The 22,426-nt window shown below is 38.1% G+C and overlaps 1 protein-coding gene across 2 annotated transcripts in view; it reads right to left on the bottom strand.

The window, feature by feature from the left end:
* The window catches only part of ACSL6 (acyl-CoA synthetase long chain family member 6), a 166,892-nt gene that overhangs the window by 50,837 nt on the left and 93,629 nt on the right, over nucleotides 1-22,426 (bottom strand). For both annotated transcript variants that reach the window (XM_053717195.1, XM_053717194.1), the window contains exon 11: nucleotides 12,152-12,286. In XM_053717195.1, the coding sequence (XP_053573170.1) occupies nucleotides 12,152-12,286 (135 nt within the window). The remainder of the gene's footprint in view (nucleotides 1-12,151; nucleotides 12,287-22,426) is intronic.

The following is a 22,426-nucleotide window of genomic DNA, read 5'->3' as shown; positions in this document are numbered from 1 at the left end:
CGTCTACAGCATTACAGTGCAATCTGTGTCTCAGTGCTATAGTCTGGCAAATTTTACTACAGTAATTGTCACTATTTTACAGGTACAGTATTTATTGAATACTAATTGAATATTGTGCTGTGCTAGGGTTAAACTAAACGTAGCACTAATGCACCCCTAACATATGTTAGTTCAGACATGTTTTCAAGTTTTTAAACACACGGGCAAGTGAAAGGAAAGCTAAAACTGCCTTGTTTCACTTTAAGGCGGTTTTCACTTTACAGCGGGGCTCCAGTACCTAACCCGCTGTATGAGCGGGGTATACCTGTATTACAAGTTGCAAGAGGGCAATCACATTTTACGTTCATCAGGTTAGCACGACTGAAAACCTTGAGTAGAGGATAGTGCTTAAAAAAGAAAGTTACACTAAACATAATATGAATACATTTAAAAATCCATAGAATATAATATGTATATATATATATATATATATATATATATATATATATATATATATACAGTATATAAATAATAATTATTAATTATTATAATACATTCTGTAACAAATTCTAAAAAAATCCATAGAATATATATACTGTACATTTTTACAGTAGGTATAATAATTATTATAAATATGTTTTAATATTTCAAGAAGAAATATGTGCACTAACCCGACACTGCGTTAGACCTAAATCATGAAAGACAAAACGCGTTATGTATATTTTACATTCCTATGATCTTCACAAAGAAAAAAATGCAATTGTTATTAAAGGGACAGTCTACCATAGAATTGTTATTGTTTTAAAAGATAGATAATCCCTTTATTACCCATTCCCCAGTTTTGCATAACCAACACAGTTATATTAATATACTTTTTACTTCTGTGATTACCTTGTATCTAAGAACCTTCATCCAGCCCCCTGATCACATGACTGTGACTGTTTATTATCTATTGTCTTAAATTTAGCATTGGTTTGTGCTAAATCTTAAATAACCCCCTGTGCCTGAACACAGTGTTATCTTTATGGCCCATGTGTACTTTCTGTCTCTTTGTGTTGAAAAGAGATTTAAAAAGAATGTGATAAGAGGCAGCCCTCAAAGGCTTAGAAATTAGCATATGAGCCTACCTATGTTTAGTTTAAACTAAGAATACCAAGAGATGAAAGCAAATTTGATGATAAAAGTAAATTGGAAAGTTGATTAAAATTAAAAGTCCTATCTGAATAATGAAAGTTTAATTTATACTAGACTGTCCCTTTAATTAATTATATATATAGTTCTATATATATCTGATAATGTTAATGCAAAAAAGCATATCCATACCTATAGAGGAATAGATATACTGTTATAGGTATATACAGATAATATATATAGTAATATATATTTACAATAAAAACAACATTGTCCTATATGTGAAGAACATTGAAATGTGAAATATGCATAACAAGTGTTTGTTTTTTTTCTTCTGCGCTCTCCATTGAAGTCTATGGGGGAGAATAAGTTAATGTGGTCCTTTGTCCTTAGTTCTTTGTTTAGCACACATTGGGTTTTGCTTGTGCAAACTTTTTACTTTCAACTTGTAATACGTGCCCTACCCGATGCACACAACAAGCTTACTTCTAGCAAAGTTTACGCGCAAGCGAAAGTGCTAAATAGTGCACCACTTGTGATCTAGCCCACTATGTTTTATTTATAAATTTTATAACAAATCAAGTAAGCCCAGTTATCTAGAAGGGCCTGAGTCCTGTCACCCAGTTGTGAGAAATACATAATATATAAGGGAAGCACAAAAACTAAATACACCACTGATCATAACCATTACAATTCTATGATGTGTTTAGAAAACAAATTTTCAAATGTATAACATGTTGTTGTGGTGCATGTATTTTCCACCAGAAGAGCTGTGAGAGTGGCACTTTATTTCATAGACCAGTACTGCACAAATATGCACTTTTTGTTAGTATAAAAATCAAAGTAAGCAGCTTTAACTTAACCTTTTTAATGTTTATAGTGATATGTCAGAAAGAAGGAAGAGAGAAAAAATAGAAACCACCGAGGGAGAGGGATAAAGGAGAGAGGGAAGAGTGAAAATATAGAGAGAAGAGATAGCAAAGAGAGAGAAGACAGAAGGAAGTGAGAGAGAAAGTAGGAGGATAAAAGCAAGAAGAGAACAGAGAGAAAGAACAGAGAGGAGAGAAAATGAGGGAAGAGAAGAAGATGTAAGAGAGAAAGCAGAGGGAGAGATGAATGTAGAATAGATTGCAGAGAGGAAGATGAGTGAGAAAAGAGTAAAAACAGAGGAGAAGTAAGTGTGAGAAGTGGGAAATGAGAAAAAGAAAAGAGTAGGAAGAGGCAGACAGAAGGGACGAAGAGGAGGAGAGAGAGGTTAAGGAGATGAAAGAAGAGAGAAGAACAGAGTGGAGAGCGAAAGAAGAGAGAGAATGAAATTGGAGAGAGGACAAGGTGAGGAGAGGGAAAACATTTAAACATAGTAAGATGGAGACAAGAAAAAGAAAAATAAGAGAAGCCGTGAGAGAGAAACAGGGGGAGAGAGGAGAGAAAGACAATAAAGAGAAAGAGAAGAGGGAGTACAGGGAGTGCAGAATTATTAGGCAAATGAGTATTTTGACCACATCATCCTCTTTATGCATGTTGTCTTACTCCAAGCTGTATAGGCTCGAAAGCCTACTACCAATTAAGCATATTAGGTGATGTGCATCTCTGTAATGAGAAGGGGTGTGGTCTAATGACATCAACACCCTATATCAGGTGTGCATAATTATTAGGCAACTTCCTTTCCTTTGGCAAAATGGGTCAAAAGAAGGACTTGACAGGCTCAGAAAAGTCAAAAATAGTGAGATATCTTGCAGAGGGATGCAGCACTCTTAAAATTGCAAAGCTTCTGAAGCGTGATCATCGAACAATCAAGCGTTTCATTCAAAATAGTCAACAGGGTCGCAAGAAGCGTGTGGAAAAACCAAGGCGCAAAATAACTGCCCATGAACTGAGAAAAGTCAAGCGTGCAGCTGCCAAGATGCCACTTGCCACCAGTTTGGCCATATTTCAGAGCTGCTACATCACTGGAGTGCCCAAGAGCACACGGTGTGCAATACTCAGAGACATGGCCAAGGTAAGAAAGGCTGAAAGACGACCACCACTGAACAAGACACACAAGCTGAAACGTCAAGACTGGGCAAAGAAATATCTCAAGACTGATTTTTCTAAGGTTTTATGGACTGATGAAATGAGAGTGAGTCTTGATGGGCCAGATGGATGGGCCCGTGGCTGGATTGGTAAAGGGCAGAGAGCTCCAGTCCGACTCAGACGCCAGCAAGGTGGAGGTGGAGTACTGGTTTGGGCTGGTATCATCAAAGATGAGCTTGTGGGGCCTTTTTGGGTTGAGGATGGAGTCAAGCTCAACTCCCAGTCCTACTGCCAGTTTCTGGAAGACACCTTCTTCAAGCAGTGGTACAGGAAGAAGTCTGCATCCTTCAAGAAAAACATGATTTTCATGCAGGACAATGCTCCATCACATGCGTCCAAGTAATCCACAGCGTGGCTGGCAAGAAAGGGTATAAAAGAAGAAAATCTAATGACATGGCCTCCTTGTTCACCTGATCTGAACCCCATTGAGAACCTGTGGTCCATCATCAAATGTGAGATTTACAAGGAGGGAAAACAGTACACCTCTCTGAACAGTGTCTGGGAGGCTGTGGTTGCTGCTGCACGCAATGTTGATGGTGAACAGATCAAAACACTGACAGAATCCATGGATGGCAGGCTTTTGAGTGTCCTTGCAAAGAAAGGTGGCTATATTGGTCACTGATTTGTTTTTGTTTTGTTTTTGAATGTCAGAAATGTATATTTGTGAATGTTGAGATGTTATATTGGTATCACTGGTAAAAATAAATAATTGAAATGGGTATATATTTGTTTTTTGTTAAGTTGCCTAATAATTATGCACAGTAATAGTCACCTGCACACACAGATATCCCCCTAAAATAGCTATAACTAAAAACAAACTAAAAACTACTTCCAAAACTATTCAGCTTTGATATTAATGAGTTTTTTGGGTTCATTGAGAACATGGTTGTTGTTCAATAATAAAATTAATCCTCAAAAATACAACTTGCCTAATAATTCTGCACTCCCTGTATAAGAGAGAGGGAAAAGAGGAGAAAGGAAAGGAGATGAGGGGAGAGAGAATAGTGTAAACATGGTACGGAGAGAGGAGGGACAAGAGAGCAAGGAGAGAGGGAGAGAAAGAGAGAAAAATAGAAAGTGACAGCAGCGGAGAAATATTTTTTATTGAAAGCACAGGGTATCATAAACAAAACAAATAATAATTCAAAGCAAATTAGCTAATATATAGTATACACAGTAAAACTATGGAATATCTCAAACCCCTGGCACTGAAGTGGCTAAATGGCACTAGAAAACATTTAGATAATCATAGCTACATTTATTAAATTAAAGGGACAGTCTAGTCCAAAATAAACTTTCATGATTCAGATAGGGTATGTCATTTTAAACAATTTTCAAATTTACTTTTATCACCAATTTTGCTTTGTTCTCTTGGTATTCTTTGAAAGCTAAACCTAGGAGGTTCATATGTTAATTTCTAAGCCCTTGAAGGCCACCCAGGGTATTTTCACCACTAGAGGCTGTTAGTTCATGTGTGTCATATAGATAACACTGTGCTCACGCACGTGGAGCTCCTATGAGCCAGCACAGGTTGGCTAAAATGCAAGTCTGTCAAAAGAACTGAAATAAGGGGGCAGTTTGCAGAGGCTTATATAAAAGTTAATCACATAGGTAAAAAGTGTATTTATATAACTGTGTTGGTTATCCAAAACTAGGGAATGGGTAATAAAGGGATTATCTATCTTTTAAAACAATAAAAATTCTAGTGTAGACTGTCCCTTTAATATATTTGTCTGACAGTGTTTTCTTGCGGGATACTAATTTAATTATCTTTCTTTCAGTTTTCTAAATAATACAATATTTTTCCCAGAATTATCAGCATTCATATGTATGAACCATGCTTTCGCCTAGATTACGAGTTTTGCGGTAATCTTAAAAAGCAGCATTAGCCGGTCCTAACGCTGCTTTTTAACGCCCACTGGTATTACGAGTCTTGCAGGTACAGGTCAACCGCTCACTTTTTTGGCCAGACTTGGCAATATCGCAAATCCACTTACGTAAATTGCGTATCCTCTTTTTTTCAATGGGACTTGCATAGCGCCAGTATTACGAGTCTGCAAAAAAGTGAGCGGTAGACCCTCTCCTGTCAAGACTGGTACTGCATTTTAAAGTCAGTAGTTAAGAGTTTTACACTACAAAGCAGTAGCATAAAACTCTAAAGTGCTAAAAAGTACACAAACACCCATAAACTACCTATTAACCCCTAAACCGAGGCCCTCCCACATCGCAAACACTAAAAGAAAAATGTTAACCCCTAATCTGCCGAACCGGACATCGCCACCACTATAATAAATATATTAACCCCTAAACCGCCGCACTCCCGCCTTGCAAACACTAGTTAAATATTATTAACCCCTAATCTGCGGTCCCTAACATCGCCGTCACCTACCTACATTTATTAACCCCTAATCTGCCGCCCCCAACGTCGCCGCCACTATATTAAAGTTATTAACCCCTAAATCTAAGTTTAACCCAAACACCCCCTAACTTAAATATAATTAAAATAAATCTAACTAAAAATTCCTATCATTAACTAAATTATTCCTATTTAAAACTAAATACTTACCTGTAAAATAAACCCTAAACTAGCTACAATATAACTAATAGTTACATTGTAGCTATCTTAGGTTTTTTTTTATTTTACAGGCAAGTTTGTATTTATTTTAACTAGTTAGAATAGTTAGCAAATAGTTATTAACTATTTAATAACTACCTAGCTAAAATAAATACAAAAGTACCTGTAAAATAAAACCTAACCTAAGTTACAATTACACTTAACACCAGTGGCGTCGCTACAGGGGGGGCTAGGGGGGCATTTGCCCCCCCCCCAGAATATGGCTTGCCCCCCCCGCCAGCCCCGGCACTTCTATAATGCTGGAGGAGGAGGAGGAGTATTTTGTGTTTGTGCATATCTTTTTGTTCTGGTAACGGTTGCTTTTTATTTTGAGACAAGACAGATGTTAGATCAACAAAAAACATGTTTAGAAATTAGAATTAGTACTGTAGTAGCTAGTAGTAGTCACTCTGAGGTCAGATGAGGAGAGCTGAGGCTAAGGCGGGTAAATTGTGCAGCGGCAGCGCGCCTCCCAGTCACAGACCCCTGTGTTCAATTTAGATTCTGGAAGAAGTTGGAAACAACCCACACACCATGACACAGCACGTGCCTCATGCCGGCTCTCCACACAGCACTCCTACCCAGCCATGAAATAGCAAAATATGGCATGCATGCTGGCAATTGCTCCTCCTCCTCCAGATCAGTTCCAGACGGTCATGTTCCTTCACAGGCTCCACAGCAAAAGGAATATGACCGGAGACTCTGGAGAGGAAGAGGGAGGAGGAGCCAGCCAGGAGCCAGCAGGTGATGTGTCTGTGTGTGCAGATTCTGCAGCGCGGGGGAAGGAGCAGGCACTGGCTGAGTGTGGACTGCTGTGGTGGCGCAGACAGTGTGGCACTGTCAGAAAGACCGGTCCCGGTTCGTGACGACGTCCAAAGAGAAGAGAGCTGATTTGGGGTAAGAGGAAGGATCATACTCAGATAGACAGAGTGTAAACCGTTGTGACAATTTCCAAACGTTAAAAAAAAAAGTCCCCAAATTTGTAAATTTACTTTTTACCATACCATTACCAGGCATCAACTAACTGTATATCTACTTCCTTCTTGCCAATTGTGTGTAAGTTGACTTTAGAAGCAGGTCAATCTCATTCTCAAATTCTCAATCATTAAAAAAAATTAAAAAGCATAACCAGATGGGGGTAAGAACCGTAAGAACTAAGAAGAGAATAATACACGTTGATGAATGAATGATTCACTCTGTTGATATAGCACTTTATTTCCTAAGCAGTAATCAATATTTATTATAACAAATTAGTTTGCATTCATATTATGGTAGACACAGAAGTGTGCATGTGTATTGTGCACTATATGTATCATATTGCTACAAACATTTAAAATATTGCTGCTATAGTGCTTAATACACATGCACACTTCTGAGTCTACCTCAGTATGCTCTCTTGGATACCAAGAGAAGAAATAGGTAAATAGAAGTAAGCAATTAGTTTATATATTTTGTATTGTATCTGCTGTTCTTTTACTCCCATGATGCCAATCAAATTATGAGCAATCAGATCTTTTCTTATTCAAACCTTATTCAGTAAGACACCCTCATATGATGGCATGGCTCTGCACCCTTAAAAAGTATAGACTAGTCCAAATTAAAAATTCATGATTACATTTTTCTAATTTAATACTTTGATCATTTTTTCTTCATTCTATTGGTATCTTTTAAAAAAAAAAGTAAATATGTAAGCTTAGGACCTGGTCCATTTTTGGTTCAACACCAGGGTAGCGCTTGTTAATTGGTGACTACATTTAGACACCAATCAGAAATCCCTACCCAGGTTCTGAACCAATAATTGGCTAGCTCCTAAGCTTACATTCTTGCTTTTTCCACTAAAGATACCAAGAGAATGAAGAAAAAATTATATTAGGAGTAAATTAGAAAGTTGCTTAAAATTGCTTGCTCTATCTGAATCATGAAAGTCTAATTTTGAATAGACTATCCGTTTAACATCCTGATTGTGAATTAGCTTGTCTTTTAAGTATTTGGTTGGTAGAATTAAAAGGTATCATTGCATATCGCATTACTCTGGTATTTTGGAATCTTATTTATATATTTTTATTTAGTTTATTTTCAGTGGTATGATTTAGTGGTGAAAATTATTAGTGTCCGCCCCCCCAGTTTGACTGTGGTATCTTATGTGCCCCCCCTATATATTTTTCCTAGAGTCGCCACTGCTTAACACTACACTATAATTAAATAAATTAACTAAATTAAATACAATTAAATAAATTACATACAATTAGCTAAATTAAATTAAATTAAACCCCCCACTAAATTAAATTAAACCCCCCACTAAATTACAAAAAATAATAAACAAATTACAGATATTTAAACTAATTACACCTAATCTAATAGCCCTATTAAAATAAAAACAGCCCCCCCCCAAAATTAAAAAAAACCCCTAGCCTAAACTAAACTACCAAAAGCCCTTAAAAGGGCCTTTTGCGGGGCATTGCCCCAAAGTAATCTGCTCTTTCACCTGTAAAAAAATACAAACAATCCCCCCAACAGTAAAACCCACCACCCACACAACCAAACCCCCAAATAAAACCCTAACTAAAAAAACCTATCAGCATCAGCCAATAGGATTTTTTCTACCTTAATTCCGATTGGCTGATAGAATTCTATCAGCCAATCGGAATCTAAGGGACGCCATCTTGGATGACGTCACTTAAAGGTACCTGCATTCTGTGTTAGTCATCGCCAGAAGAGGATGCTCCGCGTCGGATGTCTTGAAGATGGACCCGCTCCGCGCCAGATGGATGAAGATAGAAGATGCCGTCTGGATGAAGACTTCTGCCCGTCTGGAGGACCACTTCTGCCCGGCTTGGATGAAAACTTCTGCCCATCTGGAGGACCACTTCGCCCGGCTTGGATGAAGTCGTCTCCCGGTAAGTCGATCTTCAGGGGGTTAGTGTTAGGTTTTTTTAAGGGTTTATTGGGTGGGTTTTATTTTTTAGATTAGGGTTTGGGCGGCAAAAGAGCTAACTGCCCTTTTAAGGGCAATGCCCATCCAAATGCCCTTTTCAGGTCAATGGGGAGCTTAGGTTTTTTTAGTTAGGTTTTTATTTGGGGGGTTGGTTGTGTGGGTGGTGGGTTTTACTGTTGGGGGGGTTGTGTGTATTTTTTTACAGGTAAAAGAGCTGATTATTTTGGGGCAATGCCCCGCAAAAGGCCCTTTTAAGGGCTATTGGTAGTTTAGTTTAGGCTAGGGTTTTTTTTTATTTTGGGGGGGGGCTTTTTTATTTTAATAGGGCTATTAGATTAGGTGTAATTAGTTTAAATTTCTGTAATTTGTTTATTATTTTCTGTAATTTAGTGGGGGGGGGTTTGTACTTTAGCTAATTTAATTTAGCTAATTGTATGTAATTTATTTAATTGTAGTGTAGTGTAGTGTTAGGTATAATTGTAACTTAGGTTAGGTTTTATTTTACAGGTACTGTTGTATTTATTTTAGCTAGGTAGTTATTAAATAGTTAATAACTATTTAATAACTATTGTACCTAGTTAAAATAAATACAACCTTGCCTGTAAAATAAAAATAAACCCTAAGCTAGATACAATGTACCTATTAGATATATTGTAGCTAGCTTAGGGTTTATTTTATAGGTAAGTATTTAGTTTTAAATAGGAATCATTTAGGTAATGATAGGAATATTTTATTGAAATTATATTTAAGACGGCAGATTAGGGGTTAATAAATGTAGGTAGGTGGCAGCGATGTTAGGGACAGCAGATTAGGGGTTAATAATATTTAACTTATGTTTGCGATGCGGGAATGCGGCAGTTTAGGGGTTAATATGTTTATTATAGTGGCGGCGACATAGGGGGCAGCAGATTAGGGGTTAATAAGTGTAGGTAGGTTGCAGCGACATTGGCAGCGGCAGATTAGGGGTTAAAAAATAATAATGTAGGTGGCGGCGATGTTGGGGGCAGCAGATTAGGGGTTCATAAGTATATTGTAGGTGGCAGCAGTGTCCGGAGCGGCAGATTAGGGGTTAATAATATAATGTAGGTGTCGGCAATGTCGGGGACGGCAGATTAGGGGTTAATATGTGTAAGATTAGGGGTGTTTAGACTCAGGGTTCATGTTAGGGTGTTAGGTGTAAACATAAATTTTATTTTCCCATAGGAATCAATGGGGCTGCGTTAGGGAGCTTTACGCTACTTTTTTGCAGGTGTTAGACTTTTTTCAGCCGGCTCTCCCTGTTGATTCCTATGGGGAAATCGTGCACGAGCACGTTACACCAGCTCACCGTTGACTTAAGCAGCGCTGGTATTGGAGTGCGGTAATGAGGAAAATTTTGCTCAACACTCACTTCTTGTCTTTTAACGACAGGTTTCTGAAAACTCGTAATACCAGCGCTGTAGGTAAGTGAGCGTTGAGGGAAAACTGCTCGTTAGCACCGCACAGCCTCTAATGCAAAACTCGTAATCTGGACCTTTATTTCTTCATAACTGCCCATCAATAAAACTGTTTAAAGCCATCATTTTAAGGCCAAAACTGGTTATCATGAGAATTTACAAATTAAGACCAACTTGTAATTCTTGTTTGTGTAATCTGCTCATTTGTACCATACCCTCCTCAGAGCATGGCATGGTCTATTTAAAATTCAGAACAAAACAAAAGTTTGCATGCAAATAAACTATGCTCAACTTGACATTTATTTGTGAAGGATCGTCATAATGTTATAGGGCCATCAATTATTAAAGTACGATGACCCTTTAGAGTACTCACTCCATTATTCCCTTACAGTAACTGCCCTTTATCGTGAAGGCTGCCCGGACTGGTGCTAAGTCGGACCTCTAAAACTTCCAGCTCAAGACCTCTCCTACAGCCAGCATCGGCATTGCCCTACTCTGCCAACCTACCCCTTCCCTCTACATAAGTAAGCATACAGTACAAACTTTATACTAAGCCTTTTTAAAAAGCAAAATAATAATATAGCTACTTGGGCTGCAAGGCTGTGCTCACTAAAAAAAATGAAGCTGTGTGTGCAAAAAAAAAAAGGTGTGTGCGTGCACGCATGCACACCTTAGTGATAATGGTGCTATAACAGACATCCCAACCTGCAAAAACTCATTTCAGGGAGGTGGCTTCACCGGCTACCCCCCCATCCAGTGCCGCCCGGCTTGTGAGTAATAACCTATATCACTTTGCCAACAAATTTGTTTGTAGCGATATCACCCTATTTGGCGCCTTCTTTCCTTCGCTACAGATACCCCTTACCTTGTTTAATATCGGAAGAGCAGCCTGGTTTCTACACTTCGGAAACCGTCGACCACCATCATCGTTTGCTTCCTGAGCGCACCTACATAGGAGGACGATACTCTGAACTGTTTATATCCCTTAAAGAAACACTGTTTCCGGATTTGAGCCCTGTTGGATTATGGTACTTGTAGTTTCAGGGAGATTGCATTTTATTTGTGGGCATCAGGGAGCCACTATTACAATGAGGGAGACTCTCTGAACTTCAGGGAGATTTGGAATGTCTGCTATAAAGTCATGCTGGAGCAAATTGATCACCTGGTTCTGCAGTATAAACAGTCTTATTATAACTAATTTTGGTAAAAGTTCATATGGTTTCATATTTACAACTGAGACTGTATGTTCTAGGCTGATGTATGATTTCTGTATGTTGTTGCTTTGAGATCTTTTTGATGTTGCTGGGCTAACCAGGCGATGCTTGGGCAGTCTGGTTGTGGGACAAAATATGAGAAAATATACAGAGGCCAGAGAAAATAGCAGTAACTTGAGTTTACTTTTTCTTAAAAAGATATTCGCTACAAAAATACTAGACAGGTAACAAAGGATTTCCCATTTATACCAGCAATAAACACAAAATGATCTTAGACCAGAAGCATGTACCCAGCAACCTCCATGTACAGAAACTATATCCGTAAAAATAATGTCATATTAAAAACTTGTCCCCAGCAACACTTTTTATAGCCCTAAATATATTTCAGGTCAGATGCATATGCTGCACATATATTGAATTTGATGTCTAGGTGTATAAAGTACAATTTACTGGGTGTTAAGAGAGCAAGATGAGAAGATGGGGAGATCTAGGACAGGCTGCCACATGGATAGGGCAGCCAAGCTGTTGTAAAAGCACAATCTGGTACAGTGTTAGTTACATGGATGAGAGAAAATTGACAGCACCAGAGAGAGTATTACTGTCAACCGTACATGTACAGCTCAGTATGGAACCATGGGTATAATATAAATTAATAAGTTTAGCATAGTCAAATATAAATGTAGTCAAATGGTGGAATGTTTAAGTACATCAATCTACAGCAACTACACAACACTTAAAAATATTATATAAAAAGCATTAAAAAAATTACCTTGTCATACATTCTGTTTAGTAGTCTTGGAACAACTGGAAATATAGTAGGCCTCAAAGTCTTCATGTCATCTGATAAAAGTCGTATATCACCTTGGAAGAATCCAATTCGCCCCCCATGACAATACACCACTGACTGTTAAGAAAAGAGTAGAGAAGAAAAACATTGACTTGCAACCTTCTTAAACTTGAAAATCGAAAGTGGATTTAACCTCATGGGTTTACTAATGCAGTTCCTTTTCAGAATAAACATGTATTTTCAAATAGTCATACATGTTTGGTACCTTATAAGAATGATAAAAAAAAGGTGTAAGCTGCTTTGCTGTGTACAGATGTAAATGAGCTCCTACACTGATCAAAACAATTACTGTATATTATGTTTTAGGGTCAAATAAACTTACCATAAGCACCACAACCTCTCTGATTAGTAGAAAAAGCACAATTGTCAAAGGTAATAGCAGAAAAACAGATAAAAAATAATACAAGTACATATATTTAACCTTTTCGCTGCCATATTTTTCTTTTCAGCCATGTGCTTTAGTTATCTTTAGATTTGATTCTGGTGGAAGACTATGAATATATTAAAACTGTGTATTTTACTGGTCAATCCAGCAAATAATAACATTCTAACATACACATATTTTATGTGATTTTAGTTGAAATTTAAAATTCATAGATGCTCATAAGGTTGTCAAGAAATTTAGTCTTAAATGGACAGTCTAGACCAATACATCATTTTGATTACTTATTGATACATACAAGAGAAGTATCCTGCAACTGGCCCCACATCTATAAGCTTGTAAGTAGTACTTGAAATTTTAAAATATTCATCATTTGTTAGGAGTCAAAATTGGCCACCAAGCTCCGCCCATCTATTGCCCATATATTTTGGTATGTTTAGTTTCTCCAATTGCTATAAACTTTTCATCAGCAAACAAATGATGATTATTTAAAAGTTTTATGTACTTCTTACAAGCTACTAGATGTGGAACCCATTGCAAGATGGTTGTCTGGTATGTAACAATAAGTAATAAATAAATTGGTTAGTGTATCAAAAATGCCATTCTTAAATACTAACCGATCTGCACAGGAGGAATATGTTGAGAACAGTAACAAATTTTGAGACTTTATGTAGGAAAACTTCTCCTTTAAAACACGCTCTCTTTCTCTTACTTATTCTCTGGTCACACTCCGTACTATATTTACAGGAGGAGTACAGAATTAAACATCAATATATTCCTCATAGATTCATCAAAAAATGTTACTGCGATAAAGAGAAATCTTCCTATCTAGTGAATTGTTGGAATTGAGTATAAAAATCCTACAAAGATGGTATTTAACACTAGCTAGGTGTAAGAAAATATATAAACTCCCTAGAAAGCTATTTTGGAGATGTAATAGCCCAGTGGGAAACATGGTTCATATATGGTGGCAATGCCCCAGAATACCACCAATCTGGTTAGAAATTGTGAAGGAAGCGCCCAATTTGTTCGCAACCCCTATTCCCTTAGATCTTTGCCTATGGCAGTTTAATAAGGTACCAAAAAAAAAATTACCCCAATACAAAAGAAGCTATTTAAAATAGTAAGTAATAATTCTTATACTCAAAAAATGCAGAAGACCTGATCCTCTCACAAATAAAATGGAAACATTTATTGTCAAAGTACTATAAAAAGCATCAGTAAAAAACTTGTTCACTCAAATAAACAGGGTAGCAACAACAAAACAGTCTTACGTGTTTCAGCTTCCCCTGCCGTAATCATAGACTGAGTATTTACTCCCCTTCACAGGTTTAAATACACATCTGGTCAAATCAGTAATTCAACTAATCCAAGTCTCCCCAACTTTTCATCACTGGCAACGGGTGGAGCATTAAAGGGCTGAAGACTTGAGGTTTTATAAGTGACACTATCTATTTAGAAAAGAGCCACAAGCAGATGCCCACAGCTGATTCTAAAGAAGGCGAAGAGAACCAAAAGAAACAGTACAGCTGACGTGACTTGTCAAAGAAGTCACGGATAGTAGACCAAGAAGTGAGCATGGCAATACAGGCAACGGATGCTCACACACTACAGGGTGTCTGTGGAGAGGTCTTTGGTGTGCAGCTGAGACAAACGGACAAGCGGAAAGACTCAGTATCGAGGTGCGAGGAAGCACCGTCAGAGTGTGAGATCAACCAACAGTAAATCAGCCTGTGTGGCTATGTGTGATATGAAAGTTGATATCTCTAGCTAGTTGGTACTGAGTATAATTAAGGCTCCACATTGTGTGCCCTAGCATTGAACGCTGAAGGGAAGGAATTGTTGTCTTTTGTTTGCTAAACGTTCTTATAGCCAGAAATGGGAAAAGTATCTCTACCCCAACAATAGCACAATGGTTGCAAGAATGTAATCATTCATTACAATTAGAAGAATACTATTTTAGGAAGTCTAGATGCATTAAAGGGACATAAAACCCAATTTTTTTCTTTTATGATTAAGATAGAAAATAACATTTTAAACAACTTTCTAATTTACTTCTATTATGATATTTTCTTTTTTTCTTGTTATCCTTATTTGAAAAGCAGAAATGTAAGCTCAAGAGCGTGCACGTGTCTGCAGAACTATATGGCAGCAGTTTTGCAACAATGTTACATTAGCAGGAGCACTAGATGGCAGCACTATTTTCTGTCATGTAGTGCTTCAGGCATGTGCACGCTACCTACCTAGGTATCTCTTCAACAAAGGATAACATAAGAATGCAATATATTTGATAATGGAAGTAAATTGGAAAGTTGTTTTTAAATTGTATTCTCTATCTGAATCATGAAAGAAAAAAAAATGGGTTTAATGTCCCTTCAATATTTACATACAGATGAAAGCTGTTTGGGAGGAATATATTACTAAGAAGTTTACTATTTAATATTCTTGAATTTGCTCTGAAAAAAAATGTATGTATTTTGTATTTTTTAATCTGCTAATCAAGCGAAATGTTCAATAAGTGTATAAATTGAGGCCATTATTGTTCACAGAGGTTATTTATAATACTTTTCCGGCACTAAGTAGTCTTATGAACTATATGGAACCTGATTTTGGGTTTTGCACAAAAGACTCCAAGATTAATAACCAGGAAAGGACTGACCCAATACAAGTATATTTATTAAAACATTTAAAAACAATGACTGACCATTACAGAGTAAGCACATGGGCAGGGGCGTATTATTGCAAAGGCCAACAAGGCCGGTGCCTAGGGCGGCAGTTTTTTGGGGGCGGCATTTGTCCCAAGTCACTAAATATTTGGTATTTTTTTTTTTTTTAATTCTTTATTTATTTTTTTACATTTTTTTATTTTGAACGTGACCGGCTTTTTGCCGAGTTCACGTGACATTTTTCATCTGCTGCCGCCTGCCCGGCTTCCTGTCTGACCCGCCTTCCTGTCTGAACAGTCTGATACTCTGATTGGATCATTGGAACAAACATGAAGTCGGCCGCACATTAGCACTAACTATTAGCACTAACTGAGGTGCTCTCCTAAATGTGAGTCTGTTTGTCTATCTTAAGATCTACAATTTTGGACCAAACAATATTGGGCCATGTGGCGCTTCTGTTTTTTCTTTTTTTAGATTGCTGTTTCCTGGATCCTGGCCTGGATCTTCACAGATAGCTGCCTATATTCCTCTCCAGAGACTTTAATGCAACTATATTGCCTCTTTACCTAAGGCTTTTTGATACACCATAATATTTATTTAACCATTGTTATTTATTTCAATTATCTATTGTTATTATTTTCATTACACATTTGCTATTAAGATACATATTGTTTACTATTGTGGTTAATTGCATGGGTGTATGTATGTGTGTATATATATATGTATATGCATACAGACGCTGAGTATTGATCTCACCATTGTGACTAGTTTGTGATTGTTTATCCACATTTGATATTACCATTAATTAATATCATTTATATATTCACTTATTTATTATACTATTATATTTTTATCTATAACTCCTGACACATCAAGAAAAATTATTCTTAGCCATTATTGGTCTATATTTATCACATTGTTTTAGTTTATGTAAATAGGGCGCCCCCTCACTTTTTTGTCGCACATGGATTGATTGACTCACTGATCATGGCTGCACTTGCGCAGCGCAGGTGATCTCCTCCCGCTCCCAGGCCAGACTCTTGAGTGCCATTGACCACACTGTGACATGAAGACGACAGTCACAGTGAGTGGAATGATTGGGATCGGTGGAGGAGGTGGCTGACCCGACTCTGACTGACTAAGTTAGTTAACCCAGGTAGGAGCAGGGCACTGGGCAGCTCGGTACTGCTGGGAAGCGGTAGAGTTTCATTCATCATCATTGTGTAGTGGTAGCGTTAATTTCAAGTCAGCCTAGCCAGGAAAATATTATTTTAGTAATATTTCCCTGGCTATGCTGACTTGAAATTAACGCTACCACTACACAATGATGATGATCGGATCCACAATGTTTATTTTGCAGTGAGCTGAGCTGCAGCTAACACTGATCTCCATGTGGTAATAATTACTTCTATGGTCCACCAAATGAAGATCAGTGTTAGCACAGCTCATCACTGCAAAATAAACACATACAGCATAACGTTTTCCTCCCTACAGTACTGGATCCTCTGTGTCAGCGCAGCCAAAAGCATTCACACGCTGACAGAGTCAGAGGAGACTCAGTGTATAATCTAATTAATTATAGCTAGCTAGCCTATTACTATTACAAACAAAATAACTGAGTGTATCTCTCTCAAACAAATATTTATTAATACAGTAAATACAATGCATAGTGAGTGATTAAAGATGTCTCATCATATCACCTTATTTGAATAACTACAGACAGTTGCATCTGATTCTGAGTATGAAATGTCCAGGTTTAGGCTTAACCTCACATTGGCAGTAAATCTGCTAATTGATCGATTTTGGAGAGTGTGAAGTCTTGAGTTACAAAGCTAAGAAGCCTATATACAGTGTATATATATATATATATATATATATATATATATATATATGTGTGTGTGTTGTGTGTGTATTTGCATATATGTGTGGTGGTGTGTGTGTGCTTGTGTGTGTATGTATGGGTGGTGGTGTGTGGTGTGTGTTGTGTGTGTAACTGTGTATGTATGAGTGGTGGTGTGTGTGTGTTAAAAACATAACATAAATAAATGTAAAACATTTAAAAATATTAATGGAATTGTCTGCTGCTCAGACTTACTCAAATATAGTGTAATGCAAACACCTGGGTGTGTCTAGTTTTATTATTAGTACTCTGTGGTTTTATTATTGTACTACCTGGTGATTTTTCCGCTACTCGCTTGTGCTCTTACTCGCAAAAGTACATATATACAAAGCGTTCGGCTCTTACGGTGTCAAGAAGAAACAACAATCTGGTTTAATTAAAGCGTTTAGCACAACTGGTAAAGAAATAAATGTTAGTGTAAAAAGGCGTATTTTTTTTACACCCTGACCAAAAAAAAAAAAGTCTAAATAAATGCCTTAAAACTGGGGGGGGGGGGGGATAGGGGGGCAGCAGAATTTTGAGTGCCTAGGGCAGCACAAAACCTTAATACGCCCCTGCACATGGGACTAGTACATTACAGTACTACTTTCCTGAAATATATCAGTCTGATCCTGCCGAGTAAGTCACTGATTCCAGGCGCTATCTTCAGCGTGTAACATAGGCAGAATTTGAATAGTACAACAAAGTCCCACCCACTAAGTAAAACCCAAAAAGGCTTTATCAAGATTTTAAGGAACATTAAAGTGATGGTAAAGTATATGAATATGCAATGCTGTATTTGATTAATTTCATTCATCAATTCATATTAAATTTAGCTTATTAAGATTGAATACCTTTTAAATATGTTTAAATCTTGCCGCCATTCCTCCACCCTTCTTTTTTCTAGCATTTTTTTCTGTTACGTTTTCGCCTCGACCAATAAAAAGCCGGGCCAGCTGGCGTCCTTTGAAGACAGACACAGGCCCCTTCAAAGGAGAGCACATGCGCTGAAGTGTATTCACATTGCCATACTGTAATTTGCATACAGTGACGCGCATGCACCAGATTCCCCATAGAATGACGTAGTGAGCGGGTGAGACCACTCTCTAAGTAAACATAACTGAAGCAAGCCAGAAAAATGTATGGGGGTGAAGTAAAGATTGTTGACGCGGTGTGAGTAAAATATGTTTTTAAAAACTAAGATTGATTTTTATACAAAAAATAAAATAACTAACGATCCACATTGTGTTACCTTAAGAATAAAATTCTGTTATTAGTTTTATGAAAATTTACCATCACTTTAAGTATAGGGCCATTTTTCACCAAACTAATAAAAGAAAAAAGTGTTTGCAATAAACAATGATGTCTGATTGTGATTGCATTGGCACTGAAAAGGGTTCATGTGAAGCTGTTAACATGCTCATAATTATCCGATAGATTGTGATTAGCCCTAATATTCCTAAAAGTGTTTTCTGAAAGAGCTTGCTTTGCTTTATACAGTTTAAGCATAACTCATCATGGTCCTATGGAATAATTTACAAACATCGCTAGAACAAGCATTCTGTGAACTGTTAAAGCACAAATGTTTTACTAAATTTTATGCTACAAAAAGGTGACATTTCGAGGTACTTAGACACCTTTCTGGATATTAATATCTAGATCATTAATGTCAGGATTTTAAGGGACAGTCTACAATAGAATATTTATTGTTTTAAAAGACATATACTCTCTTTATTACCCATTCCCCAGTTTTGCATAGCCAACACAGTTATATCACAGTTATACTGTGATTACCTTGTATCTAAACATCTTATGACAGCCCTCTGATCACATGACTGTGACTATTTAACATCTATTGAGTTGCATTTAGTACTGTGTTGTGCTAACTCTTAAATAAATTCCCGGGCGTGAACACATTGTTGTCTATATGGCCACATGAACTATCAGTCTCCTGTTGTGAAAAGCAAATACAAAAGCATATGATTATGAGGCTGTAAATAGAGCCTTTAAAACAAGCAGAAATTTAGAGGTTTAAATGTTATAAAGTATATTATTATAACAATGTTGGTTGTGCAAAGCTAGGGAATGGGTAGTAAATTTATTATCTATCTTTTTAAACAATAACAATATTTGTGTAGATTGTCCCTTTAAATTTTTATAGTACTGCACAGTTGGAAGAAAAATGTGGAGAACGTTACTTCCACATTGCTTTGAATGGCGGAGTTCTAACTAATGATTAAGAAAATAATATTTTTTTCTCATTTGTAGCAGTGGCGGTCAAATGGAGGTGCTGAGGAGTGCTATGCACCTCCTAACGCAAATGTAGAATCCCAGTTGAGCTACAAGGGGCTCCGTATAGTATGTATGTGTTTTTCAACTTCTTTGCCACCTTTGTTAGCCCCCAAATATTAAGTACTAGAACCGCCAGTGATTTGCAGCTCAGAAAGGAAGAGCTGTATACTGTCTGTTTCCCTATTTCCAAATTATTATACCTTCTTAAAATGTAAATACCAGATATTTAAACATCAAACAACCCACTTTACTAAATACAGATCTAAGACTAAAGAAAAGAGGATTGTCCAAACCTATTTATTAGAAAAGATGAAACCTCCAAACTGATAGTCCATGGCAGGTATACTGAGAAGTCTAAGAGAATCAAGATTTACATATTTTAAATTATTCTTGTTAGATTCTGGTTATACAACTCAAATCATGTTCTCAGCATTGGGTTTAGGGGGCGAATTAGGAAATGTATATGAGCGCCAGCAAACAGAAAAGGCATCTACATACAAAGAGAGAAGCACTCTACTAGGAATGAACAACAGCTCAGTAGCTTATTCTATGGCGAGTTACCACCTAGGAGCAGCCTCTTTTAGCCCAGTTGTGCTTTTTACAGAGGAAAACTTTCCTGATGTATATCAGTCTGATCCCACCAAGTAAGGTCAGTCCAGCCCCAAAATATCAGGCAATTCTCCTCTGAACAAGGAAAATGACAACCCCAACCGTTGGTTTCGGCCTTCTGTGTGCCTCATCAGTGAGGTGCAGCCATATTCCTCTAAGCACACTGGGCAAGGAGTCCACATCTGGTTTCCCCCATCACTCTTAGGGAGACCTCCACAGGGTCATAATACAAAATGTATACAAAGAGATAATTGCTCTACCAGGAATAAACAACTGCTCAGTAGCTTGTTATATGGCGAGTTACCACTCGCCTCTTTTAGTCCAGTTGTGCTTTCACTGAAAAAAAGAAGAAAAGGCATCTACTCTGCAGGAAAAAATAGGTTAATTATTGGATCAAAAGGGAAAAGTAAACCTTGAAAGATTGGCAAAATGTACATACTACGAAATTTCTAGGAAAATGGATATTTCCTTTTTCACTTAGTGTTATCTTGTTAACCTCTTAACGACCAAGGACGTACAGGGTACGTCCTACAAAAACTGTCACTTAATGACCAAGGACGTACCCTGTACGTCCTCAGGGGTTTAAAGCGGTGGAAGCAATTGTGATCGCTTCCAGCAGCTTTCAAGGTATTGCAGTGATGCCTCGATATTGAGGCATCACTGCCATACCTTTTCTTACTCACCAATGCAGAGAGAGCCACAGAGGGAGGCGGGTGGGTGGCCCATCGCTGGAGTAGTTCTAGCCGCTATTCCGGGAGTTATCAGAGGTAGGCGGGAGCGACAGCGGGGGCGGGAGCACGCGTGCGCAAGGGGGGCGGGAGCACGCATACCCAGTACAGTGCACATTGTCTAAGGGAAGGAGGGAGAGGGAGGGGGGAATAATTGTTGGGAAAGGGATCTGGGAGGGGAGTAGGATATTAAGGAAGGGGCATATACACTACAAAAAAACATAATTTATGCTTACCAGATAAATTCCTTTCCTTCCGGCCACAAGGAGGAGGCAAAGACACCCCAGCCAAAGGCTTAAATATCCCTCCCACTTCCTCATTACCCCAGTCATTCTGCCGAGGGAACAAGGAAAAGTAGGAGAAACATTAGGGTATAAATGGTGCCAGAAGAATAAAATAAATAATAGGGGACCGCCCATAGACAAGAAAAAACGGGCAGGGGCTGTGGACTCTCCCTATGTGGAAGGAAAGGAATTTATCTGGAAAACATAAATTATGTTTTCCTTCCTAAGATAGGGAGAGTCCACAGCTTAATTCCTATCTGTTGGGAAAACTATACCCAAGATCCAGAGGACACAATAACGAGAAGGAACAAAAAGGAAGAGGCGGACCCTGTTAGGGAAGTCGAAGTAGCCTTCTGCCCCTTACGCTTCCCTGAATAGACAACAAACAAAGAGGAAGATTGTCTAAGAAGGTTTAGGACACAAGGAAGGAACCAGAATCTCCTGATTGATGTTGCGATCTGACACAACCTTAGGAAGAAAATTTAATTTAGTACGTAAAACTGCCTTATCTGCATGAAAAATCAGAAAAGGGGGCTCACATTGCAAGCAGAGATCTCAGAAACTCTGTGCACAGAGGCAATAGCCAATAAAAAGAGAACCTTCCAAGATAACAATTTAATGTCAATGGAAGGGAGAGGCTCAAACGGAACCTGTTGCAAAACTCGAAGAACAAGATTTAGGCTCCACGGAGGAGCCCCAGATCTAAACACAGGTCTGATCCTAATCAAACCCTTAACAAAGGCCTGCAGGTCTGGAAGCTCAGCCAGTCTCTTGTGCAATAAAACCGACAGGGCCGAAATCTGTCCCCTAAGGGAACTAGCAGAAAGGCCCTTCTCCAGTCCATCCTGGAGAAAAGATAAGATCCTGGCAACCTTAACTCTGTGCCAGGAAAAACCATGCTCTTCACACTAGAATAAGTAGGTCCCCCACACCTTGTGGTAGATATGCAGAGTAACTGGTTTACGAGCTTGAATAAGAATATCAATGACACTCTCAGATGTCTCCATGCAGTCAGCCTCAGAGAATCTAGATTTTGATGAACAAATGGACCTTGTATCAGCAGGTCTCTGCGACAAGGTAACTTCCAAGGAGGAAATAAGGACATCCCCACTAGATCCACGAACCACGTCCTTCGCGGCCATGATGGAGCAATCAGGATTACTGATACCCGCTCCTCCTTGATGCAGGCCCCCACTCGAGGAAGAAGCGGTAATGGAGGAAAAAGATATGAGTTTGAACCTCCAGGGCACTGCTAGTAAAACTATTAGATCAACTTGGGAATCCCTCGACCTCGACCCATACCTGGGTAGCTTGGTATTGAGACGGGATGCCATGAGATCTATCTCCGGCGTCCCCC

This window comes from Bombina bombina, chromosome 6 (assembly GCF_027579735.1).
Source record: "Bombina bombina isolate aBomBom1 chromosome 6, aBomBom1.pri, whole genome shotgun sequence".
NCBI lineage: Eukaryota > Metazoa > Chordata > Amphibia > Anura > Bombinatoridae > Bombina > Bombina bombina.
This window is presented reverse-complemented; position numbering and strand designations above follow the sequence as displayed.